This window comes from Aedes aegypti, chromosome 1, assembly GCF_002204515.2.
Source record: "Aedes aegypti strain LVP_AGWG chromosome 1, AaegL5.0 Primary Assembly, whole genome shotgun sequence".
In the NCBI taxonomy this organism is placed as follows: Eukaryota; Metazoa; Arthropoda; class Insecta; order Diptera; family Culicidae; genus Aedes; species Aedes aegypti.
This window is the reverse complement of record NC_035107.1, coordinates 167,435,740-167,460,898: the sequence shown is the minus strand read 5'-3', so window position 1 is coordinate 167,460,898 and position 25,159 is coordinate 167,435,740. Positions and strand designations below refer to the sequence as shown.

General features: G+C 36.8%; 1 protein-coding gene across 1 annotated transcript in view; it reads left to right on the top strand.

Annotated features, from left to right (window-relative positions):
- LOC5568281 (leishmanolysin-like peptidase) overlaps positions 1-25,159 on the top strand; it is a 169,536-nt gene that overhangs the window by 124,508 nt on the left and 19,869 nt on the right. Inside the window, 3 exon segments of the mRNA XM_001657927.2 lie at positions 9,015-9,146; positions 9,217-9,411; positions 9,479-9,864. Of these exon segments, the coding sequence (XP_001657977.2) occupies positions 9,015-9,146; positions 9,217-9,411; positions 9,479-9,864 (713 nt within the window).

Here is a 25,159-nt window from a genome sequence, read left to right as displayed (position 1 = left end):
AAGGGATTGATGAAAGAGATCTAAAGCAGAAACCGTAGGGGGAGATCCCCCAGTACCGGACAGCACCCAATACCGGACAAAGTTAAAAAATTGAGAAATCATGGTCCAATCAAGATGGTGTATTAGAAGAAAAGAAAGCTATTATGGAGACTAATGTTTGCGTAGAATAACACATCCTTGAAATATGTATGCCTTTTTAAAAAAGTAGAAATGTTTGATAATCTTAACAAATTTGACGTATCGCCTTAATTTTGAGCCTATTTAGTAATTATTTTGAACATGGAAAAATACTTTGGATCACGCAAGCATGATCGAAAATAATCCTAATTTGATAGTATGAATGTATTTTGTACCATAATTGAACTAAATATGGACAAATTACAATTTTGGTTAAGAACCTCCTGTCCCCCAGTTTCGGACAGCTTGATTTGCTATATGATATCTTTGTAATTATTGCACCAGTGTCTCAAAATACATTCATTATTCATGGATTCCGTCGATCATGGTATCAAACATGCATTAAAATTAAGAAGAATGAGCATTCAGAACAACATCGTAAAATGTGCTATTTTTCATCATATATGAAAGACGTTTTTGATACACATCTTGCAAACGAATAAAAACTCAAATTGTTCTTGTAAATGTTGCAAATGTATTGAATTGGCACTAATATACTATTCATAAAGTAAAAGCATTCAATTATGTTCAAATTTACAGAATTCGAGGCGTTTCCACATCGTGTCCGGTATTGGGTGCCACCTTTCAAGATCGATCAATTTGGTACTAAAATACATCATCAAAATGCAATGTCAAAATTCATATTTATATTTTCAAATTTATTTTTGTACACTATAAAAATGATAATACTTATCATAAATGGGTAACACGAGCAAATAAAACCAATATTTTTGGAATTATGAATATAGTGGCTTAAGTGTCCGGTACTGGGGGATCTCCCCCTATGGATTCCTTGCAGCCAGTACTTTCTTTGATTTGTCCCACTTCCAGAAATTTGGACATTCAATTTGATTGACTCGTTTTCCAAACGACCCATGTTTCTTGTCCATTTGAGACAAAGAGGTTCACGTTTTCCTTCAATCCCCAACTCCACAGCAAGAGCCGCATCCATCAAGGTATAGGAAGACCCGTCATCCAGAAAGGCAAACGTTCTTACAGCTTTCTTGGGTCCATACAGAACCACAGGAATAACCCGGAATAAGGTCTTGTTGGTGAACTGATGATGAATGTTACATTCGCTCTCGGATGTTTTTGGGGCTATCAGTTCACGACTCTCGCCGGTCGCTTCTGATTTATCCTCAGGCTTTACAGTAGCTGTTGCGTTTCGTTGATTATTGTGTAGAAGATGGTGGTGTTTATATTCGCACCCATTCTTGCCACATACTTTCTGCGATTTACGTGCACCTTTGTGATTTTTGAAGCATTTGCGACATAGTCCAAACTCCTTGACGACGGCCCATTTTGCATTATAACCAAGTTCGTCGAACCGCTGGCACTTGTCAACGCTTGGGCAATTGCTTTTGCACACAACACAAGTTGCGTCTGTTGGTTTAGACTGAAAAGATACGGCTGGGTGTGATGAATTCTTTGGTGCACTGTCAACGTCGTCGGCATGAGCATTTAAAAAAGCTGGATAGTTTTTTGGTAACCGCTGAGCTTTAGCATCATTAGGAAGGCTTGCGAGCGGACAGATGTCTTCTGCAAGCTCGTATAGCCAGCTAGAGAAGATAGAGAGATTCACGGATGAAAAGTTGCGTCGATATCTAGCCCAATCTAACTTGATGGAAGCTGGTAACTTATCAACGAGTTCTCGGAGAAGCGCAACATTATAGGAATATTCATTCAGCTGGCACGCCTCGATTGTCGCACATAAGTTTTGGACGGCAAGAGAAAATTCAATTATTGTATCAAGTTTATCAGCTTTGGGAGCCGGTGTTGAGCTGATTTTGGCCATCAAGTTATGCACAATGACCTCTGGATTTCCAAAACGCATTTTCAAAGTCGAGATTATTTGGGTGACATTCATCGGATGCATTAGCATGCACTTGACGGACTCGAAAGCTTTCCCGGTAAGACACTTCTGCAATCGCACGAGATTTTCTTCTGCAGTATACCCACACATGCTAGTAGTAGTCGTGAACGACGAGAAAAACAGTGGCCATTCCTCAGGAGTCCCACTGAATGTCGGCAATTCACGGGACACGGCTTGTCGAGAGACCACTTGACTACGAGTTAGATTTCCTTCATCATCTTTATACATGTTATGCCTTAGCGACGAACGCCCAAGGTTAAGTGAACTTGCGTTTCTCGGTTGTTGGTTTGGCTGCTGATTTACGTTCGGGCGATCTACACTAGCATAGGTGACTTGAGGCCGATGGAAGGGCACTTCCGGTGGATTACTTGGGATTTGAAAATATCGTTCCATCGTAGATGTTGGCAACATCCTGGGTTGTCGCAAAGGAACATTCTCATGCTGACCAGCAAACGTCCTGGTTGAAATTGGCTGGATATAGTTCGGCTGCACATTGTTAGAAGACGGCTGCATTGCCACGTTTATACCTTGTATTTCTGGTGATGGTGGCTCCTGATCCACTGATGCTCGTCCAACATTCATACCATTGTTGATCCATTCATCTATACGATCACCAACTCTCTCATCTTCAACTTCAGCGACCGATGATGATTCACTGGCTATCTCCAGAAGAATGGCGTACCGCTTTTGAAGATATTCGCGCTTCCTCAAATTCTCTTCTTCTTGTAATTTTCTTTCCTCGTCCAGCATTTCCAACTCCAACTCAAGTTGTTTCTGCTTGGTTGATCTCTTCGAAGCTCCTGAGTGCTGACATGATGTCTCCCCGAAAACCTGCTTCGCGTTGTTTCGAGGTGCGTTAGACGTTGATTTCAGCGGCTCGTTCGAAATTTGTCTAGCTGAATGACCGGTAGTTGAAATGATGGTGCTGGATGCTAAGGGGATGTTGGTAACTGCTGGGCCTGAAGATGTGGGAAGGCATTGTCTTATATCCGCCATTCCAGGAAAGACATTGGGAGCAGCACAAACAGCCGGTTGGCTAAATGGATTCGATGATGTGAACGTATGGAGCGATTGTGGCGGTACCGTAATGCCGGAGAGTGTGAATATGCTCGGCGGTATCAGCATTGACGCGTACTGACGGTAACATGAGTGTTTGATGGATGTGAAGAGTGGGTAGACTTAGGCGGAAACATCATATTAGAGGGAACGTGTGATATCACCGACTCGTTGACGTCACCACTTGTTGTAACGTTGGGGAAGACGGGTAGAGTTGTCGGCATTTGGGGAACGACGTTTAGCGGTACTGATGTTACTCTTATTGATGGGTTTGTTTGAACTGACGTACTCACGGCTGGATCGGAAGATGGTTCCTTCGTAGAAGCCTTCTTTCTACCTCCCTTAGCGACATACAGGCACTTGGAGCACTGCCAGTCGCGAGAGGCGACACCTTGACTCACTTCGACGCACTCAAAATGATACCAGTCGTCGCATCTATCGCACTGGACCATTCGTGTGTTGTCTTCGTCGGCGTAAGCTTTGCAGTGGTGATTGCCATCATTACCACCGATGACGTTGCGTGGCCCATCTGTCGACCGCCCATCTCGGGGCGCGGAATTGCTTCTCGTCTTGATCGGAGTTCGTCCAAGCATTGTCCAGTTGGAACCGGATAAACGAATTTTTTAAACTGTTGATTTACCAATCAACGATTAGGGATAAGAAAAGGAGACCACGAGATTCCGGTTTCCTTATGTATATTTCGCACATTAAAAAATTCCTGAAAGAACAGATACATTACTACCATTCCACTCTGGCCCCAAATCCACTTACGTTTAGTTCTTTCGTGTTCTTTTTCCTCCTTTCTTAGTCCCGAAATAATTTAGTTCAATTGAGCACTTAGTTGAATTCCCAGCTCAGCTCCTACTAAGTTTAGATTTTTAATGATTTGGTGCATAATATAGTTATTTGTAAACTTACGGTGACTAAAAATAGTGACTTCATACGACCATTTGCTTCGGCTATTATAGTGGTTCAATTCAATTTATCTTTAAGGAAATTTAGGAATTAATTTATATTATTTGATCTACTATAGTTCACTCAGTTACCTTGTAATAATAGATATGGGAATGTTAAATGCAGGTTGCTTCAAATTAATAATAACTATCGGGAACAACAAGATATACACTGTATTATTGTCGAATCATCTAATCTGACGGCCTCAATTCTGATTCTCTACCTATCAGTTAAACGCCAGTACACAGGATCATGGTACTGTTAGGAATGATAGTCTAGATGAGTCGCGCCGACCGAGGGGTCGCAACAATAGTAGTACTTAAGGACTCTAAACAATAAATTCAAGGGATAAGGTCCATGCTGTTTCATTTTTGACTTACCCATATGGACTGAGGATCCTTCTATAAATGACTCATTTGGGTAAAATTTTCTTTTCACTGGGTTGAAGTTATGCGCAATTGATGTTGTAGTTGTCGGCATTATTGAAGTTCAACAACAAAACGTTTTCCAAACAATGATGTAAGTTTCTGTTTATGCGAATCCTATTATATATATTTATAGGGTATGCACCTCAGCTGAGTGGTTTGTGAGCTATCATAAGGCTACACATGCTCATGTCGACCAGATTGATCAAGTTGTTTACGCACCCAACCATTACATATCCCTCTTTCACTTGATTCACGGCTGAGGTTAGGACTACGGTTATCAATTGATTATAGCATAGCCAGCAAGTTTTTTTTAGATCTATCGTAAATGCTTGACACAGCGCGCTTATGCCATTGATCAAGTTCGAGGCCAATTAAAAACTATTTATTGAAGCATTAAATCGTTTCGTTCCAGCGTACCTGTTGGGGCTACCAACGAAGAAGCTGTGTATGACAACCGTATTAAATCGCTTTCACTCTCAGATATCGTACAATATAAGGAAATTGTTTGTAACGATAAAATTAAATATTTTAAAAAAATGTTTCAAGCACTATCATCAATTAAGTTTATCAGTTACTTTGCAGCAACAATTTCGCGTAACTTTTATTTGTTACATCACATAACGCATCACTTAAAAATCGCTCACGGAAGATAATTCGGACCATGCGGCTAACTACATGCGCAACTCACTGTCAAAACTATAATTGTGGATAGTTTTTTGTATGGTGGACGGTTTATTACCGCATCGGTTATTTCAGCTAAGGGTTGTAAGACATGTGCACTTGACTCTGTGAGATAACTGGACATTATTTTAACACATTGATCTTTATAAATAAAGCGTATTATAAAATCGTGCTTTGAGACGTTGAAGTAATAATTAAAAATAAATTATTGTTATATCAAATGCATTAGAAGGAACTTAAATTATTGAGCGTATGCTGTCTGGAATACGATGATAGATTTTCATAAGGTTTGATTGAAATTTGAACGAAAAACTAGTTGTTAATGTTTGATGATTGCTGATGATTGAATGATGGATTCTTTGCCTTTAAACTTCATTCGTCATATTTTCAGCAATCATTATTCAAAATCAATTATAAGTTTTAGTTTTGTATAATTTTTAAGTTTTGTCATTCGGGAATTGTTGCAGTTGACTTTAAAAATTGCATTTTTTTAAACCAAAATCGAAATGTTACTGAATTAAATATTTAAGTTTACCATGTCCTAATGTTAATTTTTTAGTGGTTTTCAACAAATATTTGAATTTGATGATTGCGTGACTAGCGGCCTAGAAAAACTTCATACATTACACTAAAGATTAAGCTTGCATAATGTTTTTCGGATACGCTAGTGACGTAGTTTCAAATTTAAATATGTGTTAAAAGCCTTTCTTACTTAGTAAGTTAAATGCAATAACTTGAAAACATTCATGCATTGCCACCAGAATAACTTGCCGTTTGCTATTGTGTCTTCTTTTTCTTTTATTGGCATTTTACGTCCTCACTGGGACAGAGCCTGCATCTCAGCGTAGTGTTCTTATGAGCACTTCCACAGTTATTAACTGCGAGCTTTCTTTGCCAAAGTTGCCATTTTCGCATTCGTATATCGTGTGGCAGGTACGATGATACTTTATGCCCAGAGAAGTCAAGGAAATTTCCTTTACGAAAAGATCCTGGACCGACCGGGATTCGAACCCAGACACCTTCAGCATGGCTTTGCTTTGTAGCTGCGAACTCTCACCACTCGGCTAAGGAAAGCCCCTTTGCTATTGTGTCATTAATCTGAAAATAACAGAGCAGTACAGGGTGTCCGCAAATTATCCGAACAGCAAAATATTCGAAAGATGATCTCACATTCAAAACGATGAAAAATCAATGTCCATGTAATTTTTATAATACATCTATATGTTAACACAAAATACAACTTTAAATAAATTCGAAATAATTGCTTGTTACTAAGACAGGCAAATTTAAATTTTCCAAAGACGTTTTTCCTGAGGACCGCTTGTCATATTGGAGATTTGTTATCCCTAAAATCTAAAAGAGATGAATCTAACTGTCCTATTTTTATTTGAACTAACCTACAGTTCAGTGGCTTTAAGTTAGACTGTAATTAGAAAGTTATACGGTTCAAACCCAGTGAGTTCTATGGACATTTCTCTTCCGTGATAAAGCTCGAAAAGCAGCTCCCTTTAAGACATCTCAATACATTTGGCTTGGTTTTGCAAATTATTGAAATCGGAAATGTGTCAAATTTGCTTCTTAAGAATATTATAAGCCAATGTTTAAAACCATGCAAGAATATTGAATTTATTATGCATGATTGTATAGAGCCATGTTTTCAAAGTTTGTACGGATAATTTGCGGACATCCTGTATTTGATACAGTTATCTCTCCCTTACTCGATATTCCATATCTCGATATCGAGTTAGAGAACCATAGTAAAAATTGGTTTTCATGGCTAACTCGATGGTCCCTTGAAACGCAGTTGCACTGCTTTCGTGTTCTGTAACTCGATACCTCCCTAACTCGATGGTCCCTTCAATATCGAGTAAGGGAGAGATGACTGTAGTTCAATTTTCTTGGCTACCTTGATGATCCCTTGAACCGCAGATGCACTGATTTTGTGTTTAATAACTTGATACCTACCAAACACGATGACCACTTCAGTATCGAATAATATAGAGTTAACTGTATTAAAAAACGTACTCGATATTCTCCGATTTGGATTTAATTTTACTCATGCTTTGGGAATGATATTTTCCATTCATCAAGTGACCATTTTGACTCCAGCGTATTTTCAAAAGGGCATGCAATTTATTTAAAAGTATCTAGCTCCGAAAAAAAATCTATGAAGTAGTTGTAGGTAACCATTTGGGACAGGTGAAAAAATATACACTAGTAATAGTAGTTTTTTGCATTTTCTCATCGTAATCGGCTGTTTTGCATCTCGCCAATCTGTCATGGAACGGCCTACTTTTCTGTACAGAGTTGTGCAGTGCAGTAATAGTCATTACGCAACATTAATCAGTACATTAAATGTACTTCTTCCTATTCTTGGCATTACGTCCTCACTGGGACAGAGCCTGCTTCTCAGCTTAGTGTTCTTATGTGCACTTCCACAGTTATTAGCTGAGAGCTTTCTTTGTCAAAATTGCCATTTTGCCATTCGTATATCGTGTGGCTGGTACGATTATACTTTATGGCCAGGAAAGTCAAAGAAAATTCCATTACGAAAAGATCCATTACGACCGGGAATCGAACACTCGGCTAAGCAAGGTCCAAATAAATGTACGTCTCGTGCTGTAAAAAATCATCATTGTGTAACTTATTGCGTAAACTATTACTACGCAACAAGTTTCAGAGTGATAATTTTTACAGCACGAGTCGTACATGTCGCATAGGAGGAACGAAAAAATGGGATTGCGTCAATTTTAGACATTGTTTCCATATATTTCCATTAGGTATTGCAAAGACGAATGTAAATAGTCGTCTGTTTAAGATTCTCGAATAATAGATGACACCTATGCATTCGTTATTGATAAAATATTAGAAATTCGATGGTCCATTCAATAGTTTACCAATAACACTGCGGAACACGTTTTTGTCTCCAGCATCAAAATACCTCATTTTACTTAATTAAGGGTTGCTGAATCCATTGCTGTTTACAGAAATATCATAGCACGTCTAGTTTTTGAAATATTGGTGGTTGAAAATACAAAAATTGACTATTTCAGCCAACTTGCATGCAAGTTTGCCAGCTTGTAAGGCAATTTATTTGCTTAATTTGCCACAGAACTCAATCTTTATGTGTATAACAATTATCATTAAAGATTATAATACTTTTGATGCGGAAAAGTTATTTTTTGATGGTTTAGAAAAGTATTGTATTTTCCCATATAAGAGAAACGAAGAATTTTGTATGGAGACTGCAAGCATGTTGAAAAAATCGGTTTAATCTACGTTTAGTCGTGAAATTTCAACCAAAATATATCTACAACGAAAGTTTAAATCCTCTTTTGCATGCTTGGTGGATGAGATCACAAAAAAGTTTGATAAAATATACTTCAAATTTTAGGTAAACATCAATAATACCACTGTTTTATACAACTTTGGCGACCTGTAGCTAAAAATTGTGACGTGCTGGGAAATTTCTGAGAACGGCATCAGATTCAGCAACCCCAAATCTACTAGAGACACATAATTTGATCCTTGAGACATGCAAAAATGTAATTTTTGTTGCGCTGTGTAATTTGATGTGAAAATAGTGCCCTGAGCGAATATGAAATTGAGCCACTATATTTTTATTTGAGTGGCTTCCATATGAACTAAAATAAGATTGTAACTTCAATAAAATATGTGTATATTGTTTGAACTACATTTGTCGTTATGTACATGCGTTGAAAATTTAGATAGAACAAAGCTTTACTTTTGTTTTCCTAGACACAGAGAAAATTACTCGTCATGCAACTATAAGTTATTTTTACTTATCATCGTATCTAACAAAAAATTACATTTATTCTTTCCAGGTGATACATGGTGTAAAACTGGAGCCGCTGCATGTTATACGGAAACGAAGTCTGGATCAACCGCTTCGAATATTACTAGTGTATGATGAGTCAGTCTATCGGTTGGACACCGATAAATTTGCTCTCATTAATGTAAGTGAAGGACTATTACATCTTAAATAATGTGGGTTACTGTTGTGCGACTATAACAAATAATTTTCAGGACACAATTCTTCCAGAAGCGGTACGCTTCTGGGAGCAAGCGTTGATGGTGCGCCAAACAAAAGAGATCATAAGATTGAATCGTAAGTGTGAAAGCAGTCAGGTTTTCGTGAAAAATTCACTAACCTACTGTATAGATTCCTGCAAACCAGTGACACTTTGCGGAGAAGTCCAAGTGCCCGAGGATCATTTAGATGTAAATATATTTTTTTTTGTAAATATATGTAGTGTAGCTATGTCACTAACTTATAACATCATTTTAGGTCTGCCGCGTTTGTAATTCAACCGGTCAGGATTGTCGGGAGGATAGCAACACTGTCGCAGGTGTCGGTATATCGAATGCAGATTTCGTATTCTATGTATCTGCGCGGCAGTCGGAAAGGTGTCACAAAGGTTTAACTGTAGCTTATGCTGCTCATTGTCAACAAGAAGCGGCGCTAGATCGACCCATCGCAGGGCATGCAAATCTTTGTCCAGAAAGCATTAGCACTAAACCTCAGGAACTGCAAACACTTCTGTCTACGGTCAAACACGAAATTTTACACGCTCTGGGATTTTCCGTGAGTTTGTATGCATTTTTCAGAGATGACGATGGGAATCCACGAACTCAACGCAAGCCGGACACCGGGAAACCTTATTTGAATGAAAAGTAAGAACTAAGCAGCTACTCTTTTACCTACTAAATAGAAATCGTGTTCTTGATTCATGGTGTTAGTACCATGACTATTCCAGTTATTATTGATTGGATACGTTACATTTGCATATGAACGGAAGGTTTACAATTTTTGGTGAACTTATTACTCTACAATCATTACGGATGCATAAAAATAACTAAAAGCTATGTCTGTATTGAACTGCGTCATTTAATAACTTGGACAGATTTTTGGAAGCAAATTTTTAAAAAATAACCAATAAACAATGGAAGCTCTCATTTGATAGCTATGGATGTGCTCACAATAACACTGAGCTGAGAAGCTGGCTCGGTCCCACTTGGGACGTTACGACAAAAGGAAAAATAAAAAGATACTAAGGAGACATATATTGGGATCATAGTTAGACACAATATAATTCTTACATAAAAATGTATCTTATGAAAGAAACCCAAGTAGTTATAGCGTAACATTTGAAGAACCTATCTACATTCTATCTACATTCATATCTACATCTACATAACATTGGCAAATAATCGATGAAAGATTCAGTAGCATATTGATGGATCCTATTTCAAACCCATTCACTTGTTTACTAGTTTTATACTTGTTTTCGACATTTATTATAGTATTTTTCGTGGTCCATTATATTATACATCTCAACATCTTATGAAAATGGTCGAATTCAAACATCATCGGCAAATTTGTCCTTTTACGAGGCTCCAGACCAGTTAGGCCCTTTTAGTTTGACCGTTTGATTGAACATGGTCGCAATTGAGGCCCTTCAGTTTAGCCCTTTGATTGAACATTGATTCTTCATTTATTACTGAGTTCCCTCGAATTCATGAAGATTTGAGACATCGCACGGTATGTTTTGGACATAAAACGGAAATGTCCCCAAAGAGGCCCTTGTGGAACTTGTGCCAGGAGCTCTGTATTTTTTTTTCTTTTACTGACATGTTCTACCGAATTCATGAAGATTGAAACGTCACACGGTATTTTTTGGACATGAAACAGAAATGTGTCCAAAGGGGGAATAGCGGAACCGACTACGGTGTTCCGGAACTGTCCATTATTTCAAAATATGTTCAAATGATGACAGTCGATCATTATCTTTTGTTTTACATAAAAACTTTGGTGTTCTAAATGCAGTGAATAAAAAAAAATAATCGAATTTGGCCCATTGTGACCCTAGTACAACCCGGAATATCTCCGGTATGGTTCCGAATTTAGCATTGTCCATTCATGACAAATAACTAGTACCTTTTCAAGTCAACTGAAAGCGGTTTCGAAAAAAAACCTTTTGAAAATTGATGAAATGGCAGCTATTTGAAAACGCTATGTCAGAGGTCGGTAACGTAAAGGTTAACTTTAGTCTGAAAATGTATATTTTATAAGAGTGGCCATTCTTGGGACCACCGAGGAGTTCCCGAGGAATGCCATTTGGAACAATTGTGTTTTCCACGCAAAAACATATTGTGCGACATCTCATTCCTCATGTCTTGTCGTTAATAGGGTAATTGTAGGTTCAAAGAGCATATTTGATTATAGTAGCCACTTTAAACTAGTTACTATCGGATGCTTCGAAGGAACCTGTAATATGAATGATTGCGCTTGAAAAAAAAAAAACAAATGACGGCATTCTCAAATTTAAATGCACTTATAACCTATGATAAAGAAAATTTGTGTGTCAACACCAGAAAATGCTTGGTGACGGTTCGTTCTTCATGATTTTAATGAATTCACATTTTCTTAAATTCAAGTAAATATTTGATCATTCAGACATTTTTTTCAGTTCGGCCATTCATGAGGAAACCTACGAATAAAAACATTTGCATTTATAATTCCAGAACAATCACTGTGAATTTCAATTATATAAAACAATTACCTCGATTCTTATTGTAAACAATGATGCCTTCAATTGATTTACAGTTCTCTAAACCAATGTGTTTATTTTAATTTGAAAAGAGACTTATCAAATAAAGTGTCGGGTTCTTTTTTTTAAATTCAGATCGGGATTCGCTACTGCGACCAGCCAGTAATTTGATATCACCTAAATTCTTGGTGAAATACATGGCGTAACTCGATAAGCATTGAGTATCGCTTTCGATGTTCTTGGTTTGGTTCCACGGAAACGTTCAAAAAATTTATTAATATAAAATATTCTGATATTTTAACCCTCTACAGAAAAATAACTCAACGAAGACGATTGAGTCAACCCTAGTGATCATTATTGTCAATATTCACTAAGTCTACAGTTATCCATGACAATACATGAAGAATGAGTTGTTGCACGATACGTTTTGGCGTGGGAACATTTTTTCCACTCCCTTGACGACATCCGGTGGTCCCAAAAGTTGCCACTATAGTCAGATGTAAACACTAAAAGATGGATGTAAACAGAGCCTTCACTCGATATGTTTTGCCGTGAAAATACTAGTGTCGCAGGTTCCATTGGGGAATACCGGTGGTCCCAAAAGTGGCCATGGTATTCAAATATCCTCTTTGAGTATACAGTTGCCCTCTTCACGACAAGACATGAAGAATGAGCCGTCGCATGATATGTTTTTGGTGTTCCAATACAAGTGATCCCTACGATAGGTTCGCTCGGGAACATCCGGTGGCCCAAAAGCGGACACTTTATTAAAATATCCATTTTCAATCTATAGTTAACCTATTCATTACAATACATGAATAATAGCCGTCGCATGACATGTATTGGAGTTCACAGGTTTCACAGGTTTCCTCGGGGAAACCCGATGTTCCCAAAGTGGCCACAATAGTTGAATATACACATTGAGTCTACAGTTACCCTATTCACGAAAAGAAATAAAGAATAAGCCGTCGCATGATTTGTATTGGTGTAAAAATAGAAATGTCCCCCAATGACAGGTTCCTCCGGGAACTTCCGGTGCTTCCATAAGTGACCATTCTGGTTAAATATCCATTTTCGGTGTATAGTTAACCTTTTCATGACCAGAGCCGTAGCGTGGCTTCTCGGCGCCCTTGGCAAACCTCCCTTTGGGCGCCCCTAAGTTAACTTTGTTTTCATGATGCAATTGTGTGTGATTACAGTTTTCGTAAAACATTTCAAATAACCATGGTGCTCAAACTGTAACTTATGCATATAAATGGTGTACATAAGACTAGCATTTTTGTATAACTATAGTTTAGAGTGGATTTGGAGTGAGAAAAGCCCCAACAAATGTCCAGTTAATGTAACAATAACATCAATATAGCTCTAGTCTAGTTGTTCCCTACTTTTACGTAAAAACAATACTAAAACAAATTAAATGTCAACATTTTTTATTGATACACCAACAGCCAACAGTTAGACTTTGCGAAGAAATTAAAACAATACAAATATCATCCAATTTATGCCAATCAGATGCATTTGAAGTCACTGTTTCGCCTTAAGTGTTCGGAATTTGAGTCAAAACGGTATGCACTTCAACAGAAAAGTAATCGCCTATCTCGATGCGTGGGAAACTTCCTTGCAAGAAATGGTGCAAGAAAAGAGCATTTTTCTTTGATCGCAGTACGCAGTTGAAAAGAAATGACATTTTAAATGAATCAGAAAATTTTCTGGTTCGTGTTTTTGATTTCCAAAGCAACATGATTAAAAAGGAAATGCTTTTATTAATTAATAAGAAGCTCTTGGAAACATGCGCAGAATTCCCTACGATTATTTTAGTATTGCCTTACTCAATAGCCTTTTTCCAGTGATACTCGTATGAGTAATTTTCTTATAGAAGATTACCACTTTATTATACTATACCAAACATTTTTCGAAAAAATAACAAGTTATTGTCGGTGTAAAATATGTTCATACTGGAAAAAGACCATTCTCTTCAATGTTGTTCTTCTCTTACATGAAGAATCTCTGAAAATGTTTCTTAGTCTACTATGAGAATTTTCTCAAGTTTAGATTTTCTCAAACATTCATACCCAGCTGTGAAGGACTTTAAAGAGAAATACCGCCGAAGGCTAACCTTGCATCAGGTGATTTTTGTTTTTTGGTTGTGTCTTTATAATCCTTATCAAGTTTATTTGAAATATTTCCTCATTTCTCTTCAATATGAAACATCTAATTGAACACCACAAACTTGATTTATGCTTAATCCATCTCCAATCTTAAAAAGCAATTCAGAAATTGTTATAATCTTCCATTATTACGTTGAGGAATTTCTTTTAAAATTGTGACTTAAGCGGTGACCTTATTTAATAAATATCTTTCAAAATTTACCAAATGCGTTACGCATTTTGGCGCCCTCCAAAGGCTGGCGCCCTTGGCGGGTGCCAACCTGTCCAACCGCACGCTACGCCTGTTCATGACTAGACATGAAGAATGAGCCGTCGCATGATATATATGGAGTTCAATTCCAATTGTTCCCCAACCACAGATTTCCTCGGGGACATCCGGTGGCCCTCAAGTGGCCACTGTAGTCAAATATTCACTTTGAGTTTACAGTTACCCCAATATACGACAAAACTGAAGAATGGGCCCTTCGCATGATATCTTTTGGTGGCAAAAACCGAAATGTCTCCTATGCAAGGCTTCCCCGGGGCACTCGGCGGCGCCATGAGGTGCCATATCTGTCCAAGACTTATTTTCAATTTATAATAAATGGCGATTTTAATACTTGGGCACACCACTCGCTGCAGAATTTCATCTGCTATCTCCATGTGCAGTGAATGTGCATTTTGAATGTTGTCTTTACTAAAAACACGTCATAATTTTACTGGATAAGACATGTTTCCGGAATCTGGATTATCACCGTATCCGGAGGTCATAGATCATCTCCATGGGCAAAATTAGATTAGTTGACCCGTCCAGTACTTCTTAAAGAACAAAATCGGTCAAAAATTATAAAGTTACACCATTCCGAAGTTGGGCCTAATTTTGGCCCTGTCTCAGTTATTTTGACAACCCCCTGTAGTTCCAGAAGGGCCTTTCGCAAATTTGTCATTTTTATTGATATGTTGTCGAAAAATTCATATAATGGGTACACCGCCAATCACATTTTGTTTGTATTATTCCTACACGAATCCATGGAAGAATAAAGAACTGCCACGCAACGATTTTTCAAACCGACTACCCAAAAAATCTAATTAAAGTTTACTATAATCTGGTGGAAAATCACTGAGGCAGTTGCAGTAAATGTCCATACTAGCATCCACTACAAACAGCATTGTATTCCAATCCGTGGAACCCACCGTACAACACTGTTGTGGTCATGAAGTTATAATACCAAACCTTGTCAAATCAAGAATGTGTCTAGTCATTATACTTCAACTCTGTTAAATAAACGCCACATATTTTCTTGTGTAGTGATGTTTGACTTATGTTTTGGTAGAGTTAACAGATTAATGTGGTCGGTTGAAAATCGTTGGTGCAGTCTTAATTTACCATGGATTCAGTAGTTTCTACAATAAAATTCCATTTTCAGTGTAAAATATAAGAAAGGAAAATATTAAAGGGCTAATCTGATTTCTCGATAGAAATTTTCAGTTTTTATGTCAGGCCCTGTAGTCAAGGGCGTCCAATTATCTATTTATTTATTGTCGTCAATCATGTTTGTAGACCGTTACAGAGAGTTTTCTTATGCGCTAGTTACACTTCTACATTCAATTACCTAATTTTTCTTCTTAAGATAATGTGCGGAAGTATTGTTTTAGCTTCGCTTTGGACCAAGTTAAGTCGATTGAATTGTAATGTTTATTATAAGTAGTCCTCAATTTGGTTCATTGGCCCAAATTTTTGCATAATTAGTACGGTGATAGTTGATTGCAAATAGTTCTCGATGGCGTAAACGTCTGGATGGTACATAAAAGTTTAATTTAGATAATAATTCTGGTGAATCAACTTTATGGGATACAATATCGTTTTATAAATGAAATCATTGCATATTCACGACGCTCTCTTAGTGATTGAATATTAATCAACATACATCTAGCTTTGTAAGAAGGTAATGGGAATTCTGTCCAACCTAATTTGCGAAGAGCATATAATAAAAATTGTTTTTGCACCGACTCTATCCTTTCATCATGTACTGTTGAAAAAGGTGACCAAATTATGCTGCAATATTCCAAGTATTGATCTAACACAGGCCAATGAACAATGTTTTTATTGTGTATGGATCATTGAAGTTATAAGCGAAGCGTTTATGAAGCCTACATATTATTAGCTTTATTTTTATCATAGTGTTATAGTGATCAATGAAAGTAAGTTTTGAGTCTAAAATTATGCCTAAGTCCCTGATTCTATTACATTTTTCAACATTTTGATTGCCTAAAGTTATTGTTACATTGGGAATGTCTCTTTTCCTGTTAAAAGATATCAGGTTACATTTTTTTACATTCAGTTGTAGTAGGCTTTTCTGACACCACATGTGGAAGATTTGTACTTCGTGTTTAAAAGTATGTATGTCCTGTGCAGTTTTTATTTCCAAATAAAGTTTCATATCGTCAGCATAGATTAATACTTTTATTTTGTCAAGAATAAACGACAAATCGTTCACAAACAGTATAAACAAAAGCGGACCTAAATGAGAGCCTTGTGGAACCCCTGAAGTGGCATGTATTGGAGTTGACTTTTTTCCTTTGAATTTCACTATAAGCTCGCGAGTTGTTAAATATGATTCAATCCATTTCAGCAATTTGGCTTCAATACCAATTTTTTGCAGTTTAAATATAAGCATGGGTATGTCAACACGGTCAAATGCTTTACTAAAATCTGTGTATAAAGCTTCTACATGATTTCCATTTTCCATGCACTCAATGAATATTTACAAATTCCGAGCAAATTAGTGTGCTGTCGATCGCCCTTAAAAAAGCCGTGCTGCGCTGTAGTTATTCTGTTTTTTGATTTGGATGAATAATTTTTCATTTATGATGGCCTCAAAGAGCTTCGGGATGCACGAAATAAGGGCAATGCCACGATATTAATAATATCAGATTCTTGCCAGATTGAAAATGGGGAATAAGGTATGAGCTTTTCCCACACTTTGGAAAAGACTCCAGACTCCAGTGACATATTAAAGAGCCCAAATAAGGGAGTAGTTAAATTCAATTGCTAAAATCTTCATGAAGATTGGTGGAATCTCATTCCGGTCCATTTCCTTGGTTGCATCCACGTTTTTCAAACCAGTTCAATTATTTTCCATGCACAGTTATTGTATGAACTGATACCAATCATCGTAGGAAATTCGAATGGGAATATCGAAAATAATTCATAATCAACGAATCAGCTTTCAGAGTATGTTGTGTATAACTTCTTGAAAAAAATTGAAAATAAGTTGCATATATCTTGTGAGGTATGGCCAACCTTTTCATTAAAATACATTGTAGAAGGAAAGTTATTGGATTTTAGTTTAGATTTAACATAGTTGAAGAAATTCTTTGGACAGTTTTTGATTTCTTGCTCAGTTTTGGAGTTGTAGCTTTCATATGCCAATCGCATTGCTGAGTTGAGCTGTACGCTCATATTCAAATATAATTGTAAATTCTCTTGACTTTTATGCTTTTTGTAAATTTTATGTAGTTTCTGTTTACGATTCTTCAAATTTATTATTTGTTTATTGAACCAAACAGGATGTTTTGAAAAACCATTACACCTTCTTTTAATGATTGGTACTTCTTCTAATATTATTTTGAACAAACAGTTGTAGAAAACTTCTGTTGAATTATTTACATCATCTTTGCTTCTCAAAATCGATTGCCAGTTAATGTTATTCAATTTATTTCTAATGTTGTCATAGTTAGCTGAATTAAAGTCGAATACTTCCTCAAATTCATTGTCAATATAGAAATCTGTATTAGAAATAAACTGAAAAATTCTATTGCCGTATGAAACACTTCATTTTTCCAAAGTGGAGTCAATGCCTCATTAACACAAAAGTCATCAGAGACGTTTGTCAGCAAGAGATCAAGATAAAAGTTTTGTTGATTTTTTACATGATTGATTTGATTAAGACCTAAGTTTGCAATTTTGTCAAATATAAACTGTAGCAATTCACTTTCTCCAATGACTGGGAGTAATATATAATCATTGTCCATATCTGGTATAAAATCAATGTTGCGTTGAATTGAATTGAATTGAATTACTTTTTATTGAAGGGATTTTCTGCCGTAGGCAGGTTCATCCCCAATACAATGTTGCGTTGATTAAAATCACCCAAATGTAACAATAACATCAATATAGCTCTAGTCTAGTTGTTCCCTACTTTTACGTAAAAAACAATACTAAAACAAATTATGTCAACATTTTTATTGATACACCCAACAGCCAACAGTTAGACTTTGCGAAGAAATTAAAAACAATACAAATATCATCCAATTTATGCCAATCAGATGCATTTGAAGCACTGTTCGCCTTAAGTGTTCGGAATTTGAGTCAAAACGGTATGCACTTCAACAGAAAGTAATCGCCTATCTCGATGCGTGGAAACTTCTTGCAAGAAATGGTCAAGAAGAGCATTTTTCTTTGATCGCAGTACGCAGTTGAAAAGAAATGACATTTTAAATGAGCTCACAGACAAAGTTCTTGCCATTCTGGAGCAGAGATTTTTACTTTTCTGAAGGAACAGCATACCGAATCAGAAATTTCTGGTTCGTGTTTTTGATTTCCAAAGCAACATGATTAAAAAGGAAATGCTTTTATTAATTAATAAGAAGCTCTTGGAAACATGCGCAGAATTCCCTACGATTATTTAGTATTGCTTACTCAATAGCCTTTTTCCAGTGATACTCGTATGAGTAATTTTCTTATAGAAGATTACCACTTTATTATACTATACCAAACATTTTCGAAAAAATAACAAGTTATTGTCGGTGTAAAATATGTTCATACTGGAAAAAGACCATTCTCTTCAATGTTGTTCTTCTCTTACATGAAGATCTCTGAAAATGTTTCTTAGTCTACTATGAGAATTTTTCTCAAGTTTAGATTTTCTCAACATTCATCCAGCTGTGAAGGACTTAAAAAGAGAAATACGCCCGAAGCTAACCTTGCATCAGGTGATTTTTGTTTTTTGTTGTGTCTTTATAATCCTTATCAAGTTTATTTGAATATTTCCTCATTTCTCTTCAATATGAACATCTAATTGAACACCACAAACTTGATTTATGCTTAATCCATCTCCAATCTTAAAAAGCAATTCAGAAATTGTTATAATCTTCCATTATTACGTTGAGGAATTTCTTTTAAAATTGTGACTTAAGCGGTGACCTTATTTAATAAATATCTTTCAAAATTTACCAAATGCGTTACGCATTTTGGCGCCCTCCAAAGGCTGGCGCCCTTGGCGGGTGCCAACCTGCCACCGCACGCTACGGCACTGTTCATGACTAGACATGAAGAATGAGCCGTCGCATGATATATATTGGAGTTCAATTCCAATTGTTCCCAACCACGATTTCCTCGGGGACATCCGGTGGCCCTCAGTGGCCACTGTAGTCAAATATTCACTTTGAGTTTACAGTTACCCAATATACGACAAAACTTGAAGAATGGGCCTTCGCATGATATCTTTTGGTGGCAAAACCGAAATGTCTCCTATGCAAGGCTTCCCCGGGGCACTCGGCGGCGCCATGAGGTGCCATATCTGTCCAAGACTTATTTTCATTTATAATAAATGGCGATTTTAATACTTGGCACACCACTCGCTGCAGAATTTCATCTTCTATCTCCATGTGCAGTGAATGTGCATTTTGAATGTTGTCTTTACTAAAAACACGTCATAATTTTACTGGATAAGACATGTTTCCGGAAATCTGGATTATCACGTTATCCGGAGGTCATAGATCATCTCCTATGGGCAAATTTAGATTAGTTGACCCGTCCAGAACTTCTTAAAGAACTAAAATCGGTCAAAAAATTATAAAGTTACACCATTCCGAAGTTGGCCTAATTTTTCCTGTCTCAGTTATTTTGACAACCCCCTGTAGTTCCAGAAGGGCCCTTTCGCAAATTTGTCATTTTTATTGATTATGTGTGAAAAATTCAATATAATGGACACGCAATCACATTTTGTTGTATTATCTACCAATCCATGGTAGAATAAAGAACTGCACCAACGATTTTCACCGACTACAAAAATTTATTAAGTTTACTATAATCTGGTGAAAATCACTGAGCAGTGCAGTAAATGTCCATACTAGCATCCACTACAAAGCATTGTATTCCAATCCGTGACACCCACCGTACAACACTGTGTGGCCAGAAGTATAATACCAAACTTGTCAAATCAAGAATGTGTCTAGTCATTAATACTTCAACTCTGGTTAAATAAACCGAACATATTTCTTGTGTAGTGATGTTGACTATGTTTTGGTAGAGTTAACAGATTAATGTGGTCGGTTGAAAATCGTTGGTGCAGTACTTAATTTACCATGGATTCAGTAGTTTCTACAATAAAATTCATTTCAGTGTAAAATATAAGAAAAGGAAAATATTAAAGGGCTAATCTGATTTCGATAGAAATTTTCAGTTTTTATGTCCAGGCCCTGTAGTCAAGGCGTCCAATTATCTATTTATTTATTGTCGTCAATCATGTTTGTAGACCGTTACAGAGAGTTTCTTATGCGCTAGTTACACTTCTACATTCAATTACCTAATTTTCTTCTTAAGATAATGTGCGGAAGTATTGGTTTTCCTTTTACGAGGCTCCAGACCAGTTAGGCCCTTTAGTTTGACCGTTTGATTGAACATGGTCGCAATTGAGGCCCTTCAGTTTAGCCCTTTGATTGAACATTGATTCTTCATTTATTACTGAGTTCCCTCGAATTCATGAAGATTTGAGACATCGCACGGTATGTTTTGGACATAAAACGGAAATGTCCCCAAAGAGGCCCTTGTGGAACTTGTGCCAGGAGCTCTGTATTTTTTTTTCTTTTACTGACATGTTCTACCGAATTCATGAAGATTGAAACGTCACACGGTATTTTTTGGACATGAAACAGAAATGTGTCCAAAGGGGGAATGGCGGAACCGACTACGGTGTTCCGGAACTGTCCATTATTTCAAAATATGTTCAAATGATGACAGTCGATCATTATCTTTTGTTTTACATAAAAACTTTGGTGTTCTAAATGCAGTGAATAAAAAAAATAATCGAATTTGGCCCATTGTGACCCTAGTACAACCCGGAATATCTCCGGTATGGTTCCGAATTTAGCATTGTCCATTCATGACAAATAACTAGTACCTTTTCAAGTCAACTGAAAGCGGTTTCGAAAAAAAACCTTTTGAAAATTGATGAAATGGCAGCTATTTGAAAACGCTATGTCAGAGGTCGGTAACGTAAAGGTTAACTTTAGTCTGAAAATGTATATTTTATAAGAGTGGCCATTCTTGGGACCACCGAGGAGTTCCCGAGGAATGCCATTTGGAACAATTGTGTTTCCACGCAAAAACATATTGTGCGACATCTCATTCCTCATGTCTTGTCGTTAATAGGGTAATTGTAGGTTCAAAGAGCATATTTGATTATAGTAGCCACTTTAAACTAGTTACTATCGGATGCTTCGAAGGAACCTGTAATATGAATGATTGCGCTTGAAAAAAAAAAACAAATGACGGCATTCTCAAATTTAAATGCACTTATAACCTATGATAAAGAAAATTTGTGTGTCAACACCAGAAAATGCTTGGTGACGGTTCGTTCTTCATGATTTTAATGAATTCACATTTTCTTAAATTCAAGTAAATATTTGATCATTCAGACATTTTTTTCAGTTCGGCCATTCATGAGGAAACCTACGAATAAAAACATTTGCATTTATAATTCCAGAACAATCACTGTGAATTTCAATTATATAAAACAATTACCTCGATTCTTATTGTAAACAATGATGCCTTCAATTGATTTACAGTTCTCTAAACCAATGTGTTTATTTTAATTTGAAAAGAGACTTATCAAATAAAGTGTCGGGTTCTTTTTTTAAATTCAGATCGGGATTCGCTACTGCGACCAGCCAGTAATTTGATATCACCTAAATTCTTGGTGAAATACATGGCGTAACTCGATAAGCATTGAGTATCGCTTTCGATTTCTTGGTTTGGTTCCACGGAAACGTTCAAAAAATTTATTAATATAAAATATTCTGATATTTTAACCCTCTACAGAAAATAACTCAACGAAGACGATTGAGTCAACCCTAGTGATCATTATTGTCAATATTCACTAAGTCTACAGTTATCCATGACAATACATGAAGAATGAGTTGTTGCACGATACGTTTTGGCGTGGGAACATTTTTTCCACTCCCTTGACGACATCCGGTGTCCCAAAAGTTGCCACTATAGTCAGATGTAAACACTAAAAGATGGATGTAAACAGAGCCTTCACTCGATATGTTTTGCCGTGAAAATACTAGTGTCGCAGGTTCCATTGGGGAATACCGGTGGTCCCAAAAGTGGCCATGGTATTCAAATATCCTCTTTGAGTATACAGTTGCCCTCTTCACGACAAGACATGAAGAATGAGCCGTCGCATGATATGTTTTTGGTGTTCCAATACAAGTGATCCCTACGATAGTTCGCTCGGGAACATCCGGTGGCCCAAAAGCGGACACTTTATTAAAATATCCATTTTCAATCTATAGTTAACCTATTCATTACAATACATGAATAATAGCCGTCGCATGACATGTATTGGAGTTCACAGGTTTCACAGGTTTCCTCGGGGAAACCCGATGTTCCCAAAGTGGCCACAATAGTTGAATATACACATTGAGTCTACAGTTACCCTATTCACGAAAAGAAATAAAGAATAAGCCGTCGCATGATTTGTATTGGTGTAAAAATAGAAATGTCCCCAATGACAGGTTCCTCCGGGAACTTCCGGTGCTTCCATAAGTGACCATTCTGGTTAAATATCCATTTTCGGTGTATAGTTAACCTTTTCATGACCAGAGCCGTAGCGTGGCTTCTCGGCGCCCTTGGCAAACCTCCCTTTGGGCGCCCCTAAGTTAACTTTGTTTTCATGATGCAATTGTGTGTGATTACAGTTTTCGTAAAACATTTCAAATAACCATGGTGCTCAAACTGTAACTTATGCATATAAATGGTGTACATAAGACTAGCATTTTTGTATAACTATAGTTAGAGTGGATTTGGAGTGAGAAAAGCCCAACAAATGTCCAGTTAATGTAACAATAACATCAATATAGCTCTAGTCTAGTTGTTCCCTACTTTTACGTAAAAACAATACTAAAACAAATTATGTCAACATTTTTATTGATACACCCAACAGCCAACAGTTAGACTTTGCGAAGAAATTAAAAACAATACAAATATCATCCAATTTATGCCAATCAGATGCATTTGAAGTCACTGTTCGCCTTAAGTGTTCGGAATTTGAGTCAAAACGGTATGCACTTCAACAGAAAAGTAATCGCCTATCTCGATGCGTGGGAAACTTCTTGCAAGAAATGGTCAAGAAGAGCATTTTTCTTTGATCGCAGTACGCAGTTGAAAAGAAATGACATTTTAAATGGAGCTCACAGCACAAAAGTTCTTGACCATTTCTGGAGCAGAGATTTTTACTTTTCTTGAAAGGAACAGCATACCGAGAATCAGAAAATTTCTGTTTCGTGTTTTTGATTTCCAAAGCAACATGATTAAAAAGGAAATGCTTTTATTAATTAATAAGAAGCTCTTGGAAACATGCGCAGAATTCCCTACGATTATTTTAGTATTGCTTACTCAATAGCCTTTTTCCAGTGATACTCGTATGAGTAATTTTCTTATAGAAGATTACCACTTTATTATACTATACCAAACATTTTCGAAAAAATAACAAGTTATTGTCGGTGTAAAATATGTTCATACTGGAAAAAGACCATTCTCTTCAATGTTGTTCTTCTCTTACATGAAGATCTCTGAAAATGTTTCTTAGTCTACTATGAGAATTTTTCTCAAGTTTAGATTTTCTCAACATTCATCCCAGCTGTGAAGGACTTTAAAAGAGAAATACGCCCGAAGCTAACCTTGCATCAGGTGATTTTTGTTTTTTGTTGTGTCTTTATAATCCTTATCAAGTTTATTTGAATATTTCCTCATTTCTCTTCAATATGAACATCTAATTGAACACCACAAACTTGATTTATGCTTAATCCATCTCCAATCTTAAAAAGCAATTCAGAAATTGTTATAATCTTCCATTATTACGTTGAGGAATTTCTTTTAAAATTGTGACTTAAGCGGTGACCTTATTTAATAAATATCTTTCAAAATTTACCAAATGCGTTACGCATTTTGGCGCCCTCCAAAGGCTGGCGCCCTTGGCGGGTGCCAACCTGTCCAACCGCACGCTACGGCACTGTTCATGACTAGACATGAAGAATGAGCCGTCGCATGATATATATTGGAGTTCAATTCCAATTGTTCCCAACCACAGATTTCCTCGGGGACATCCGGTGGCCCTCAAGTGGCCACTGTAGTCAAATATTCACTTTGAGTTTACAGTTACCCAATATACGACAAAACTTGAAGAATGGGCCTTCGCATGATATCTTTTGGTGGCAAAACCGAAATGTCTCCTATGCAAGGCTTCCCCGGGGCACTCGGCGGCGCCATGAGGTGCCATATCTGTCCAAGACTTATTTTCAATTTATAATAAATGGCGATTTTAATACTTGGCACACCACTCGCTGCAGAATTTCATCTTCTATCTCCATGTGCAGTGAATGTGCATTTTGAATGTTGTCTTTACTAAAAACACGTCATAATTTTACTGGATAAGACATGTTTCCGGAAATCTGGATTATCACCGGTATCCGGAGGTCATAGATCATCTCCATGGGCAAAATTAGATTAGTTGACCCGTCCAGTACTTCTTAAAGAACTAAAATCGGTCAAAAAATTATAAAGTTACACCATTCCGAAGTTGGCCTAATTTTTGCCTGTCTCAGTTATTTTGACAACCCCCTGTAGTTCCAGAAGGGCCCTTTCGCAAATTTGTCATTTTTATTGATTATGTGTGAAAAATTCAATATAATGGTACACGCAATCACATTTTGTTGTATTATCTACCGAATCCATGGTAGAATAAAGAACTGCACCAACGATTTTCAACCGACTACAAAAATCTATTAAGTTTACTATAATCTGGTGAAAATCACTGAGCAGTGCAGTAAATGTCCATACTAGCATCCACTACAAAGCATTGTATTCCAATCCGTGACACCCACCGTACAACACTGTGTGGTCAGAAGTATAATACCAAACTTGTCAAATCAAGAATGTGTCTAGTCATTAATACTTCAACTCTGGTTAAATAAACCGAACAT